The sequence below is a fragment of the Cibotium barometz genome, chromosome 64 (genome assembly GCF_041138505.1).
Source record: "Cibotium barometz isolate CiBa-2024 chromosome 64, ASM4113850v1, whole genome shotgun sequence".
Taxonomy (NCBI): Eukaryota; Viridiplantae; Streptophyta; class Polypodiopsida; order Cyatheales; family Cibotiaceae; genus Cibotium; species Cibotium barometz.
Window position 1 is genome coordinate 2,128,105 of NC_141109.1, and position 13,445 is coordinate 2,141,549.

The 13,445-nt window shown below is 41.0% G+C and overlaps 1 protein-coding gene across 5 annotated transcripts; it reads right to left on the reverse strand.

The window, feature by feature from the left end:
• Positions 1-1,068: 1,068 nt before the first annotated feature.
• LOC147603200 (uncharacterized) lies at positions 1,069-7,085 on the reverse strand. Of its 5 annotated transcripts, none has more exons than XM_086796838.1 (13): positions 6,982-7,085; positions 6,181-6,350; positions 6,022-6,082; positions 5,837-5,938; positions 5,604-5,720; positions 4,437-4,829; positions 4,049-4,114; positions 3,554-3,936; positions 3,362-3,461; positions 3,206-3,265; positions 3,026-3,112; positions 1,718-1,843; positions 1,069-1,639 (listed from the first exon to the last, which is right to left on the reverse strand). In XM_086796838.1, exons 2-13 carry the CDS (start codon positions 6,327-6,329, stop codon positions 1,295-1,297), a joined length of 1,989 nt encoding a protein of 662 aa, XP_086652964.1. In that variant the 5' UTR covers positions 6,330-6,350; positions 6,982-7,085; the 3' UTR covers positions 1,069-1,294. The 5 variants fall into 5 exon arrangements, with proteins under 5 accessions (XP_086652964.1, XP_086652963.1, XP_086652966.1 ...); XM_086796837.1 differs by having other exon boundaries at positions 5,837-5,941; XM_086796840.1 differs by having other exon boundaries at positions 4,437-4,823; positions 6,982-7,080.
• Between the last annotated feature and the right edge of the window lie 6,360 nt (positions 7,086-13,445).

Consider the following 13,445-nt stretch of genomic DNA (forward strand, 5'->3'; position numbering starts at 1 on the left):
CCATTCCCCAAAATTTGGAGAATGATAAGTACAACTACTTTCACAATTGATGAGTTGAAAAAGTCTCCACCAATCTTGACTTTCATTTGGCTTCTCCTAGACTTTTGGAATGTCATAGTAGACCCCATTTTTGAAAACTTAACGAGTAAGAAATCCTAACAAATACCTTCCATGCAACTTTGAAAGTAAACAAAGAGCCACATATAACACATTAGTAGGAGCACGACTCTCACTAGCTATACAGTCCCATGAAGCGAGCATGGGAATAGATACAAGGTGACAAAGATTGATTGATAAGAAATGGTGAAATTTGCATGTGTCAGGTGTATCCTCCTCTCTTAGTACACTCTCAACACTACCTACAATCTTACCATTTTCTTAAATATCCCAAAACATTTCCTAAAGCACCTTATAACCAAGGGTATTACAATTTGCAAACTTAGTAGAGGTTGTACATATATGCAAGGCACACTCTTAGAGCATGTTCACACCTAACAGAGTGTGATTGTGACTCTCATAAACGGCATCCATCCATCCCCTCTTAAAAGATTTGTCCTCGAAATGCATATGGAGATATCATCAACTCAACTAAAAATGATGGGTCAAAATTGAAAAGTGCACCAACGAGAACACCATCACCATATCAACCTTGCCATGGCAATATGTGACAGCACTTGAGTTGTTCTGGTGACTCTTCTTCCTGTGTGGCACTCCCACCTTGTTTATGTTCAAATTCCTTCCCTCCTCAGATTCAGGCACCTTGATGCAGTCTCCCTCCTTACTGCTGATTCTTCCTACAAACGGAGCCTGTACTCTATGGTGCTCTTCATCAGCTTCATCAATTTTGCTTGAACCTATCCTGCACATCCTTATATCATAGCCAAGGTTTTGATACTGATTTTACATGGAGTATGCTATGCCCCCTGGTGCAGTGGGACCTACACATGACATGTCAAGTTACCTTTCACAGATGCAGCTATCATTCACTTTGGTTGGCAACAATCTAGTCTTACCTTGCACAAATGCAGCTATGATTCCTTTGGAGGGTAACAATGCAGAAGAAAAAAGGAACATGAAAACCTTACTTTGTATGTAAAATGTACCTTCAGAGAAGGCTAATATTTTAGTGGACACAGTGTCTCTTGAATGCCACCTAGATGAGCTCATCATCAGGTGCTCTTAATAGAGCAATGTTGATGTTTATGTACAACACTATATAACAATCAGATCTCTTCACCTGAATGGTGTGTATACAGTCACAAAGAATGCAACTACTTGTACAAAAGCTCTTGCTTCAAACATGTATTGCTCGTCCCGATGAAGAATTAGGAGGAAACCATCTAACAAGGTCACGCACAAAGAGATATCTGAAACTGAAGTTGTAAGGTGTCCACTCTATGCACCTGGAGGGCTTCATGCTTATGCATGCTCTCAAGTCCCTCCTTTGATTTTCAGTTACATTCTGACATATCCACTCTAGCAGACCCAACGAGCCCATCGAGGATTCTTTAGCAAACGACTCCAGTACCCTTGGCACAAGAACTTTGTTGTCTTTCCGGATGGTTACATTTGCCTGCAAAAAGTCTCTCTTTGCAGCATCAAGCTCATGATACACGTTCTTTGCTGTATAAACTCGAACCTGTCCAGAGGAATTTGTGAGATACATGCATTGGCATTATGTTGTGTAGAGACAACACGGGGAACCTTCAAGCTTTACCGCTGGATCCGATTGTCCTCCACAGCAAATAGCGAAGCATACGAGTGGCTCTGGTTTGTCGAGTGCATAGGCTTGCCGATGCGCTCCCCTTAGCTTTGAAACAGGTGAAAGAAGCGCTTGAATCCACTGTTGAAAAAGAAGGATAAGAAAAGCATTGCTTTGATTTCATGAGTCATCATGACTCAGCAGTTGATTCAATGATTCACTATTGGATTTGAGGGTCCAGCCCAGCCCATACATGTGGAGGGGCCCACAGTTCTTAGTCAAATAAAGGTTCTTCCTGCCTATAAAGAAGGCCTCTCCCCCCTCACTTCTCCCCATCTCAGGAGCAGCAGAGAGATTGTCATGCGCAGCAGCAATGAAAGCATTTGGCTCTAGGAGCAATGAGTTTGCAAATTTGAGGTACTTTTTGCTATGGAAGAAGGTTTCTTATCATCCCACTTTCCGTGGCAACCCTGACCTGCACAACCCTGAACATCCCTCTGCAGTTTTCTCGATGACTTCTTGGACGGTCCCATTGAATCAAGGCACCAGAACTGGATGATTATCTATCTCTGGATGCTGCGGCGACATGGGAGACCAGCTGGGCGTGTGGCTCGTGTAGTGGTGCTCTATCCCAACTCGCACAAAACGTTTTCTCGGTATTGACACATGTGAGATTGTTATGTTCTCATACTCACTACGTCTAGATGCTAGTTAGAGCAGCACAGTAAGACAAAAGTTTGGCAGTAGAAAGATGTAGAGACAGCAGATAACAGAGCTCATGGCAGGTTTGATGACAATGGTTGGGCTATTAAAAAGTTGGTTGCATGGCCAGGAAAAATGATATGCACAGTCATTGTCTGAGCTCTAAAAGAAGGCAGTACCAAAACATGGAACCTAAGCCTTTACCCCACTTCAGCAAATCCCCTTCAAAAGCAGCTCTAGTGCTGGGAATAGGCCCTTCTCTTCTGTCATTGGCCAACCAAGCTAACTCCTTCAAATAGTGTACCCAATGTTGGGGACCTAAAGTCATGGGTTCCTCTTCTGACTTTTCTGTTCTAAGTTAAAGCCCTGGCATTTTGCTCCATTTGTGGCAGAACCACTTGTTTAGAGGTTAGCTAGCTACCATCTAGAATATAAGGTGAGCAAGCCGGAAAGTGGCCAGCAGGCCAAGCCTGAACTGCCTTGGCATGCTATGCATAAAATAATGTAACTACACAGATCTATGAAACTCTTGATCCATATGAGACTGCATGACTGGAAGGTTTTTCTAGTACATACTACAAATGTCCTAATAAAAGTAGTTTTGGGTATGGAAAAACTCACTTGTGCTGGACGATGAGACCTGCAACCCAACAGGCTATGCTCAATTGTATGAGCATTGATCGAGTGCACTCCAATTTTGTAAGAAGCCTGCAGCACCCATAGTTTCAACATGTTATGCCTAGATCCTCCAACAAAAACCATGACAAGTCTTCAATCAAGCTTTATACTGCCTAAATGTACCTTCTGTAGTAAAGATACACGCTTGATATGATTCTGAGGAATTCCATATGCTAGATATGCCTGCTCACAATATTTTGCTCCTTTAGTGGTGGAGGATAAGCAATATGCACTAAGGAGTGTGATTGGAGGAAATTTTTCTCCTAAGAAGTAACTTACATGCATCATTAGAGCATTGTAAATATTAAGCCAGAAAGCCAGCTTCTCTTCATGTTTCAATTTTCCAGGATTTAACCCCTCTAGCTCTTGGACGAGGTATCTGGACATGAAGTTTTGCTTGAATGATATTGAGATTATTTGGATTAGATAGGTGATATAGCAGAAATGAAAACTTCCAAAAGAAAGGCCCACCTGAAATTTTGGAGCATTTTTTCTGCATAATGTAGCCGATCATTATCTACACAAATCCAGTGTACAGCTACCATTGAGGTATAGGGATTTGTATTTTCTGCTACATTTTTCCTTCGACATGTATTTGTGGGTGATATGATGTAAGAAGCATCTGTTCTCCAATGTGGACTCCATCCATCGCTTGAGAGCTCTTTAGATGAAAGGGTACTGGCAGAAGAGGAGGAAGAAGATGGGGAGATAGTACCACCAAGGTAAGGAATTGGTGGGTCGGAAAGCTTGCAATATATTGCTGCCATGCACCTTATCAGTTCCTCTGACAGCTTATTCGGGGTCTCACTAACTTGTCCTCCAGGAGAAGCCTCACTCAGGTTAGAGGATGCATTCTGCATTTGAAGCAAGAGTACACATAAGGTCCTAACAGAATTTGAATAGCATACCAAGGGGAAGAAACTATTTTCTACTTTCTAAGAAGAAATATAGAGGATGCATACTTACAGCTTCTGCAGAGATGACCTCACGCCACAACTCACAAGTCACAGGAGAAGGAGATCCTTTTGCTTCCTGTCAAAGACAACACTTATTTGGGGCCACATTCTTATCTTTGTTCACATGATGATGAAATCTGAATGGGAATCATCTGCCAAAGTTTGCTAGGGTGTATAGTGCAGTTATAGGTAGTTAGACTGCAGTCAACGTGTGGGAAGTAAAACTTCCATGGGGGACTCACATAAAAATTTAAAAAACCCCTTATGTATATATATTTTAAGTAGATTATCTTTGAGAATGTTTTTGTAAAACCTCTTATGTCGAAGCCATACAGGGGCAGCCAAGGGAGAGAGAGAGGGAGAGAGTTCATGTTCCTAATCGGGTAGGCAATGTTTACCTTCCTAGAAAATGGGATCGGTTGAGAATATGAAGAGCTCGGCTTTCCTTTGCCTGGTACATTGCATCCACTTTCAATTCCCTCCATCTTTGACTCATTGAAAGAACGGTTACCTATGAACATGTTCAAGTTCTTGGAAACTAGGGAGCCATTTTTGGCATGAAAGTTGGCAGACAGGTACTTCTTTGCTGCTTTAGGTGTTTCTAGTTGATGTGATTGACCATTTTGAAAAGGTGAGACCTCCTCCTTATTGAGAATTTTCGACACACAGCTTTGATCCTTGACCTTCACCTCAAAGGCTTTGCGATACAAGGACAGCAAGTGTTGCTCCAGTTGCACCACTTCCAACTCCAGCAAAGCAATATCTTTGATCAAGCTGTGTGTATGCTGAAACTTGATTCAAAAGTAAAGTTAATGATAACATGCTGTACGTCTGCCCACTTATGCTCCTTGTTAATCCTAAGGTTTATTAGACAAAAACAAATTAATGGGGCTACTGAAAATAATCAAGTGAAGATTAAATACCCACCAGAAGCAATGCGGAGAACTAGGGCTATAGCTCTAATCATACAGACTAAAGCAAATCCTAGCCAATTGATACACTCAGGACACATTGGGCACATCTTTTATCTCCTGAATCTTTCATGCATGTGTGCAGGTGAGTGTACACTCAGGACACATTGGGCACCCATCTTTATGTTTCCTGAATTTATCATGCATGTGTGCAGGTGAGTGTACACATGCTTGCACTAACACATGCACATGAAATTTTGTTTGCACTTGTTTTAGCATGCTTTTCATTAATCCTCTAAACGATATTCTTATGAGTATCACCACCCTGGGCCTGCAGAACAATCGGTGCAATCATATGGTTCTTATAACATCCACTGGCTTTATTATGACATTGAAAGACTCGTTGCCATCATCATCATCATCATCATCTCTCTCTCTCTCTCTCTCTCTCTCTCTCACACACACACACACACACAAAAGTTGTGTTGTCATTACGCATCACAGAACCCACATACATGATAATGGAGTTGATCGACCTAAATCTTAAGAGGTCCAATCGGAGATTCAGACAGAATTGCACTAGACCCAGCACTCAATACGTGGGTGTGGGTACCATACACTATGGGTGTTTATAAGAGGAGGGAGATCTAAAACCTGAGATATATAGTTGCCATCCACAGGTATCAGCACAGATGAAGCACGTGCCAATGCTTGCTCCAAAATCCCTTTAGTGGCTTTCTGGCCTTTCAACTTTGTTTGTAGATGCTCAACCTGTCAATTAAAACCTTCTTGATTTAAACCAACAAGAACACCTACTGCAAAAGCATGGCTGTCAAGAGGTCATACTAGGAGGTAATAAATATCTAAGGTATTTAGTACAAACTCACATCCTGCTCCAAGGAAACAAGCCGATCCTTCTTCTTGGTGTCATGCTTCTTACGTTTTGATACCTTCCCCGCATCTTTTTGATTTCCCAAGCTTCTCAGGTCCTGCTGCAGAGGCATGATAATTAAACAAGGCTTGCGAGGAAAATTTCGGACTACTTTCCATAAGAACAAGTGACTGCAGGTACCTCCTTGAGGGCTTTCAGAGGGGCATCCCAATTTGCAAAAGCAGCTTTCTCATCAGGAGCACTGACCAAACACAACGGTTTCAGTAAACCTACTGTTGGCACCATGCTTCACATGAAAACACATCCTCAACATAAAAACAGGAGAGGGAGGATGTGGACCTCTTTGATCGCCAATGCCTGACTGTCACAGACATGCTGTGGAAATCGATGTCTTTTCTCTCGACGATCTTATTAACACAAAGACCTCTTGGGTCACATCTGTCTTGAAAAGTTTCATCCAAGGTAGCATGTGCACGCGTTTCCTTCATTGAACGCTAAGCAGGTGATGCCTGTCTCCAATTTGTTGAAGGGTAAGCAAAGGTAAGTTAAAGGCCATTGGTTCAGGGTACTAAAAAATGGGTGCATTGTAAGGATCCTTAGAACTGGGTGAGGGAAATGAGTTCCATGGAAAAATGTTTGTGGATTACTTGTAAAGAAAACATAGGCTTATGTCCCTCCATTAGTTTCTCTGATTTTCCCCCAAGCCGCACCTCTCAGGAACCGTAGTTAGGCCTGTGTTGGGTGTTGTTTGTGAGGGCGAAAGCTCAGTAACACAAACAATTGCCAGGCATGTAACACAGTTTGACCGTGTGTGTGTGTGTGTGTGTGTGTGTGTGTGAGAGAGAGAGAGAGAGAGAGAGAGAGAGAGGAGATGTGCTCCCCACAACAACAAATGTTTTACACTCTTTTCCGGTATGTGGGGCATTGCCGGCGCGTAACCCTGTTTGTTCCATTTTGTGTGTGTGTGTGTGTGTGTGTGAGAGAGAGAGAGAGAGAGAGAGAGAGAGAGAGAGCAATGTGAGGAACCGTGCTCCCCACAACACAAATTTTTGCACTACTTTCTGGTTTGATAGGCTGTCATCGATTGCCATTAGCTTCACAGGAAGCACGCAGAAAAGAGGAGGATGAGGTAAAACTTACTTGAGACGATCACCATGAGCCACGACTGGAGCAACGAAGAAAATTGCGGCAACAAATGGGTGCTTCTTCCAACGACAGAAACGCCCGCTTCCCCTGCGCAGTTTGCAACTTTGTTGTTGCGGTTTGGTTGCAGAGGAGAAAGAACACGCCAGCTAGCTGAATAGACACGTAGGACGGCGTGGAGCCATTCACGGGAGGCCACGTCATGCGAGGAAGGCCCACATTGCCCCACAAGCACCCCTACGTGCATTGACTATACATATAGAGCTCGAGCGGCACGTGCCGGTGCATGAGTGCGCTCCATCCTCCCCGATGTCAGCGCCGCCTCCACCGGCTTGCCGGCTCTTCAACGTTCAAATATGGGCGACCTGATTATGCGTGCCTTCCAGGCTTCCACGCCCCATCGCACGACCCCAATCATTCGTCCTATCATGTGAAGGCTTACTACTGCTCGCCCGCCCATTTCCACGTCTAAGTTCGAAACATCAAATGAAAATAACTAGTATTGCACCCGCCCAAGGTTCCAGAAAAGAACTATTCCCTCTCTACAACCATCTCTCTCTCTCTTTCACACACACACATGCACAATGCACATGACCTTCTCCCTCTCTCTCTCTCATGTACACACTCAAATGTTGAAACTCTCTCTCTCTCTCTTACATGCACACACATACACACCCACTCTCTCTCTCTCTCTCTCTCACACACACACACACTCTCTCTCTCTCTCTCTCTCTCTCTCTCACACGCACACGTACACATATGTAAATATATAGTATATACAATATTATGTTTTAGATACATATACCTATATATAGACACATATACTTATACATATATACATGTATTTAAAAATATAAATACAAACATCGACATAATTTAATTAATGTTGATTAAATTTTAACGTGCGGAGATGGGTGATAAGCTGTGGTCACTTTTAAATATATAGATAGATATATCATACACACACACACACACACATACATATATGTGTATATACATATACATACATACATATGTATGTATGTATAAATGTAAATAAAAACACACATACATGTATACACACATATAAATATATGTTTTCTATTTAATTTATATTTTTGTTTATATTTTATTAAAAGCTACTTTTTATTCTCTATCGCTCACTCTCTTTCTCTCTCTTTTCACCTCGTTACATCTCTCTCTCTCTCTCTCCAGGTCTGCCCCATCTCTCTCTCTCTCTCAAGCACATTCTACACATAGATGCAAATATATGCACATGCATGCATATACTCTCTCTCACACACACATGTACACACCGGATATACACTAATGTAAACGTACACTCTCTCCTCCCACACAAACTATCTCCTACGTAGAAATTCTTTGCCCCTCTCTCTCTCTCTCTCTCTCTCTCTCTCACACACACACACACACACACACACACACACACACACACACATGTACACATCGCATATACACTAATGCAAACGCACACACTCTCCTCCCACACAAACTATCTCCTACATAGAATACACATCGCATATACACTAATGCAAACGCACACACTCTCCTCCCACACAAACTATCTCCTACATAGAAATTCTCTCTCTCTCTCTCTCATGCACACACACACTCTCTCTCTTCACGCACACTCTCTCTCACATAGAAACTCTCTCTCTCTCTCTCTCTCTCTCTCTCTCTCTCTCTCTCACACACACACACACGCTTAAATAGATTTACACATATATATATAATTTTAATTAATTAAATTTTTGATTAAATTTTAATGGTAGGGATGAGTGGTGAGGTGTGCTCACTCTCAAATAAATGCATCTTACAACCCACATGTAAATATATATTATCTATAATATTATGTTTTATTATATTTAGAGACGATACCTATATATTCATGTGCATTTATAAAATAAATAAACATATATAATTATATATTTTTAATTAATATTAAATTTTCATACTTGGCGATGCATGATGAGAATGTGTTCACTCTTAAATAAGTGTATCTTATATACAATGTCTTTTGTCTTCTTTTTTACATACATATGTGTGTGATTGTGTGTGCACATACACACTTATGTGATTGTGTAATATCTTCACGCGTACATGTGTCGTACAAGTGTCTTGATTGTGTATATGTGTTTGTGTGTGTGTACATGGTGTGTATGTTTTTATTTATGTGTATCCATAGCGAGTGTCTACATGTACGTGTGTGTGAGCATGTGAATATACTCGTGTGTATATCTATGTGTGTGCACGTGCAGCTGCATATGTGCAGGTGCATATGTGTTTGTGAGTGTGTGCACGTCCATGTGTGTGCACATGTACTTGTGTATGTGAGTGTATTTATGTGCTTGTGTGTATGTGCAAGCTTGAGTATGTGTGCAAGTGTGCATATCTCTATGTGTTGCACGTGTGTCCATGCGTACGAGTGTGTGTATATGTGTTTGTATGCGTGTGTGCACGTATCATGTGCTTGTGTCTACGTGTTGTGCGTGTGTGTGTGTGTGTGTACGTCGATATACATATAAATCTATTTATATATACATGCTTACATACCTATAGATACACATGCATACGTAATATATATACGTGTGTGTATATATATTCTCTCTCTTACACATGCACATAATATATATATATGTGTATGTATATTCTCTCTCTTACACATTCACTTAATATAATATTAAAAGATGTGTGTGTGTGTGTGTGTGAGAGGAGGAGGGTGGGCAATTTGTTACATATCTATAGATACACATGCATACGTAATATATATACGTGTGTGTATGTATATTCTCTCTCTTACACATGCACATAATATATATATGTGTGTATGTATATTCTCTCTCTTACACATTCACGTAATATAATATTAAAAGATGTGTGTGTGTGTGTGAGAGAGAGGAGGAGGGTGGGCAATTTGTTTTCTAATGTATTATGTATGTATATATATATATAAAAGAAACTCATTCAATGAGTAAATGGTTTGATGGTGACTGCTTGGCAGATTATGCAATTCTTTGTAACGAATACACCAATAGTTGAAAGATTCTTTTCCTAGTATCATACAGCTTTTGTAGGATATTTGGTTGTAAAGAACATCGTGGCATCTAAGCGTGTGGGAAGGAACCCTAAACACTAGTCTTCTCTTCTCCTTTCTCTCTTTCAAAAATTCTCCTGGTGCTTTCTCCAAGTGAAGGGCTTTATCTTGTGATAGATAAATCGATTTAATTAGCCAACCAAACGGTGCAACCAACGACCACGAGGGATGGTACCTGTTCACGCGCTTTCCAGAAGGCTGTGCCAAGCTCCCACTATGTCTATGGGTCAATGCTGAGCTGGACCTGTTGACAACGAGTCTCTACCTACAGAGTATGCCGGCGCGGCCGGCCTTTATGCATACATCGTCGCGCAAATATGTATATATTCTCATTCTCACGAGTCTTCGACTCGTACCAGAAACACGACAAGCCAGCTCCAGCTGCGAGCCCGTTGCCTGTACTAGGCCGCTGTAATTTATGTATTTAACCGTTGCCTTAGACTTTGGAGTTTTGTGGAACTATTTGGACTGGGTCGTACTTTGCACGTATCTAGAAACAAGAGCCACTTTTTTACAGTTGTAACTTGTAAGGCTAAAAAGAGTAAACTCACGGCGGTTGATGTGGTGTCATCCAGTGCAATGGGCCCAATGAACATCTTAGAAATGCGTCCAACTGATGAGTCATCTGCCACTTCATGCTGCCCAAGATTTGAGTTTCATGGGTAGCCAATTTATGCTAGACTAGGATGGGCAGCTTCTAGCCAGCGGGTTAGCATAGCACCTTTTTTTGTTGGGGAGGAGTGAGGCAGCTCTCTCTGTAAAGGGATGCCCAAGTTTGGAGCGCCCAACACAATTTTTCGTATGCCCAGGGTGCCTAGTGTCTATTGGCCCTCGAGTGAGGCACCTCTCTATGTAAAGGGGTGGCCAACACACTTTTTCATATGCCCAAGTGTGTATTGGCCCTCAAACTTGAAAGGTATCTATACTTGCAAATTCATTCTACACTTGAACTTTGCAATTCCTAGAATTTAGGAGGTTTTTACTTTTAGTACTCTTAAATTATTTAACATCAATAAGAAATAACTCTTGATCTTTTGAAAAGAAGGTTTTTCACCGTTTGGGTAAAGTCCTTTTGGCACAAATGTTGTTCGCATTTTCAAGGTAGATTGGTTTGCCATCGGTCAGAAAGGCCTTAAATTTGTTTCCCAAACAAAATTTCTATACATCACATCGTAATTTATAAATATATAAATCTAACTCGTGCTTTGCACACACACACCACAAACCTTATCCCCCTCTCTTGCATAGGCACATACTCTCTCTCTCTCTCTCTCTCTCTCTCTCTCTCTCTCTCTCTCCATGTAACTTGAGGCTCTTGGAAGAGCATCTAGATCCACACTTTACTCCATGATTCTCTCATTGGAATCTTAACCACCCAGATTTTCTCTACACTTCACCTTCTTTAGAATCTTTTCTAACTTTAGAATCTCACCAACCATATCAACCTTTAAACATAACCTTTACTCAACACACCAAACAATATAATCTTTGTACATCTTTGTACAAGGCTCTTTAAGGCCTTTACACATTTGCACATACATACTAGGCTTATATACTTCTTCTTAAGGACATAATGTCTAACACCACAATTTTCAACATTTAATTTTTGGGCTTTGGGCCATAGGAATCTCCTAGAAGTAGCTTTAGTCATAGTGCTTGTCCTCCAATCAAAAAGTTACAGCCTTGCTAGAATCTACTATTGCTTTAGTTGGAACAGACTCCTCTAGCCAATGAGTTGGGGTCTGGGGTGGGGAATCCTTAGCTACTACTACTGAGGCTTTGGATGACTTTTGTGTCTCCTATCTCTTGGTTCGGGTGGATGACTTCACAAGACCACCTCCGTAGGAGCAACATGAAGCCTACGCAACAACTCCATCAATGAGTTGTCCTGGCCAACTAACTCCTTCTAGCAACTAAAAGCTCTCTCAAACAACATGAAGCCTACGCAACAACTCCATCAATGAGTTGTCCTGGCCAACTAACTCCTTCTAGCAACTAAAAGCTCTCTCAAACAACAAACATGAACACTCAGCATTCTTCACAAATTAGCAAAATTAGCCAAGCCCATCTAAACAATAATTCTTATTATGTCTATCTTCCACCATAATTTTTCTTTTTTGGTTTTGCCATCCGCATGACTTAGAGGAAGTGATCTTTGGCCAGTCAAAGTTGTTTTATCACAATCACTCTATCAACAAATGGATGTGGTTTAGGATGTGTAAATATTTCATTTTGTAAGTGGCTTTCCCTTGTACCAATAATGGGTTATATTGTGGTTCCCAAGATGTTGGCAAAATGAGTATAATACTATTGTTGTCTAGGCCTTAGGAGTGGACACTCCATGCTTGTATGGTTTCAAAGGCGATTTGCACACACCATATTTCTTTGTGGAAATAAATGTGGGTGTCTTACCTTAAAGAACTATTGGTTGGGGCTGGCCTTCCCACTACTAGCCTAAATGGTTAAGCAAATTCTCTACCAATTTGTCCATGCTCATGTCCTTGACTAGAAGTCTAGCTGGGTACTGGGGTGGGGAATCCTTAGCTTCTACTACTGAGGCTTTGGATGACTTCTGTGTCTCCTATCTCTTGGTTCGGGTGGACGACCTCTACATCCTTATCTTGTAGGTCTATTACGTCTCATAGTAACACTCATCGAGAACATGTAGTGTCTAATGTTAAAATTTAAGGGGGGAAGAAAAGTGAGCCATTCATAATGAAAATAGACTTGATTGAGTTTGATGGTCGGGTTCTTGGGGGTGATGTATGGCTGTTTTTAATCCCCAAAAAAAAGACTTGATTGCATTTTTGGGATGACATCATTGCTTATGGCATTTGGTGGTGGATTTCATCTTTGATCTTAGACTAAAAGATATCCTATGCATGCAAAATAATTGAAAAGGCTAGGGACTACAAGTTGGACTTATTGCCAACAAACACTCCCTTAAGCCAAACTTGTGAAAGACACTCAATACATGGGCTTATACCCAATAATCCCCCTTGATACAAGAATGAGATAGAGTCCCCCCTTAATGACATTGGGTGTCTGTACTCTTCTCCATAATACAATCAAGGTCATGTAAGATAAAAGACAAGGTTTTAGAACCCAAAAAGAAAGAGCGAACTAGATGTCACGGGATCTAAATTTCTAGGGAGATAGAAATCAAATAAATTGAAAGAAATTCATTTAAATATAAAAATTAATCAAACATCACATGACCATGATTAAAATATTTTAAAAAAATAAATAAAAATATTTAGCTCACAAAGATTCAGCTCCAAGATTGGGTACAATCATCTCTCCTTATGTGTGTATGGCCTATTTTCCCCCACATATGAGGATTTACCATATATTTTATTCCAAATTA

Excerpts from the sequence above, each read along its gene's own strand:
- LOC147603200 (XM_086796837.1), bottom strand. The coding sequence starts at position 6,329 with ATGAAGGAAACGCGTGCACATGCTACCTTGGATGAAACTTTTCAAGAC. Across the intron at positions 4,115-4,436 it reads CGATCCCATTTTCTAGGAAG|GAAGCAAAAGGATCTCCTTC; the intron begins GTAAACATTGCC and ends TGTCTTTGACAG. Across the intron at positions 3,937-4,048 it reads AGGTCATCTCTGCAGAAGCT|AATGCATCCTCTAACCTGAG; the intron begins GTAAGTATGCAT and ends CTTCAAATGCAG.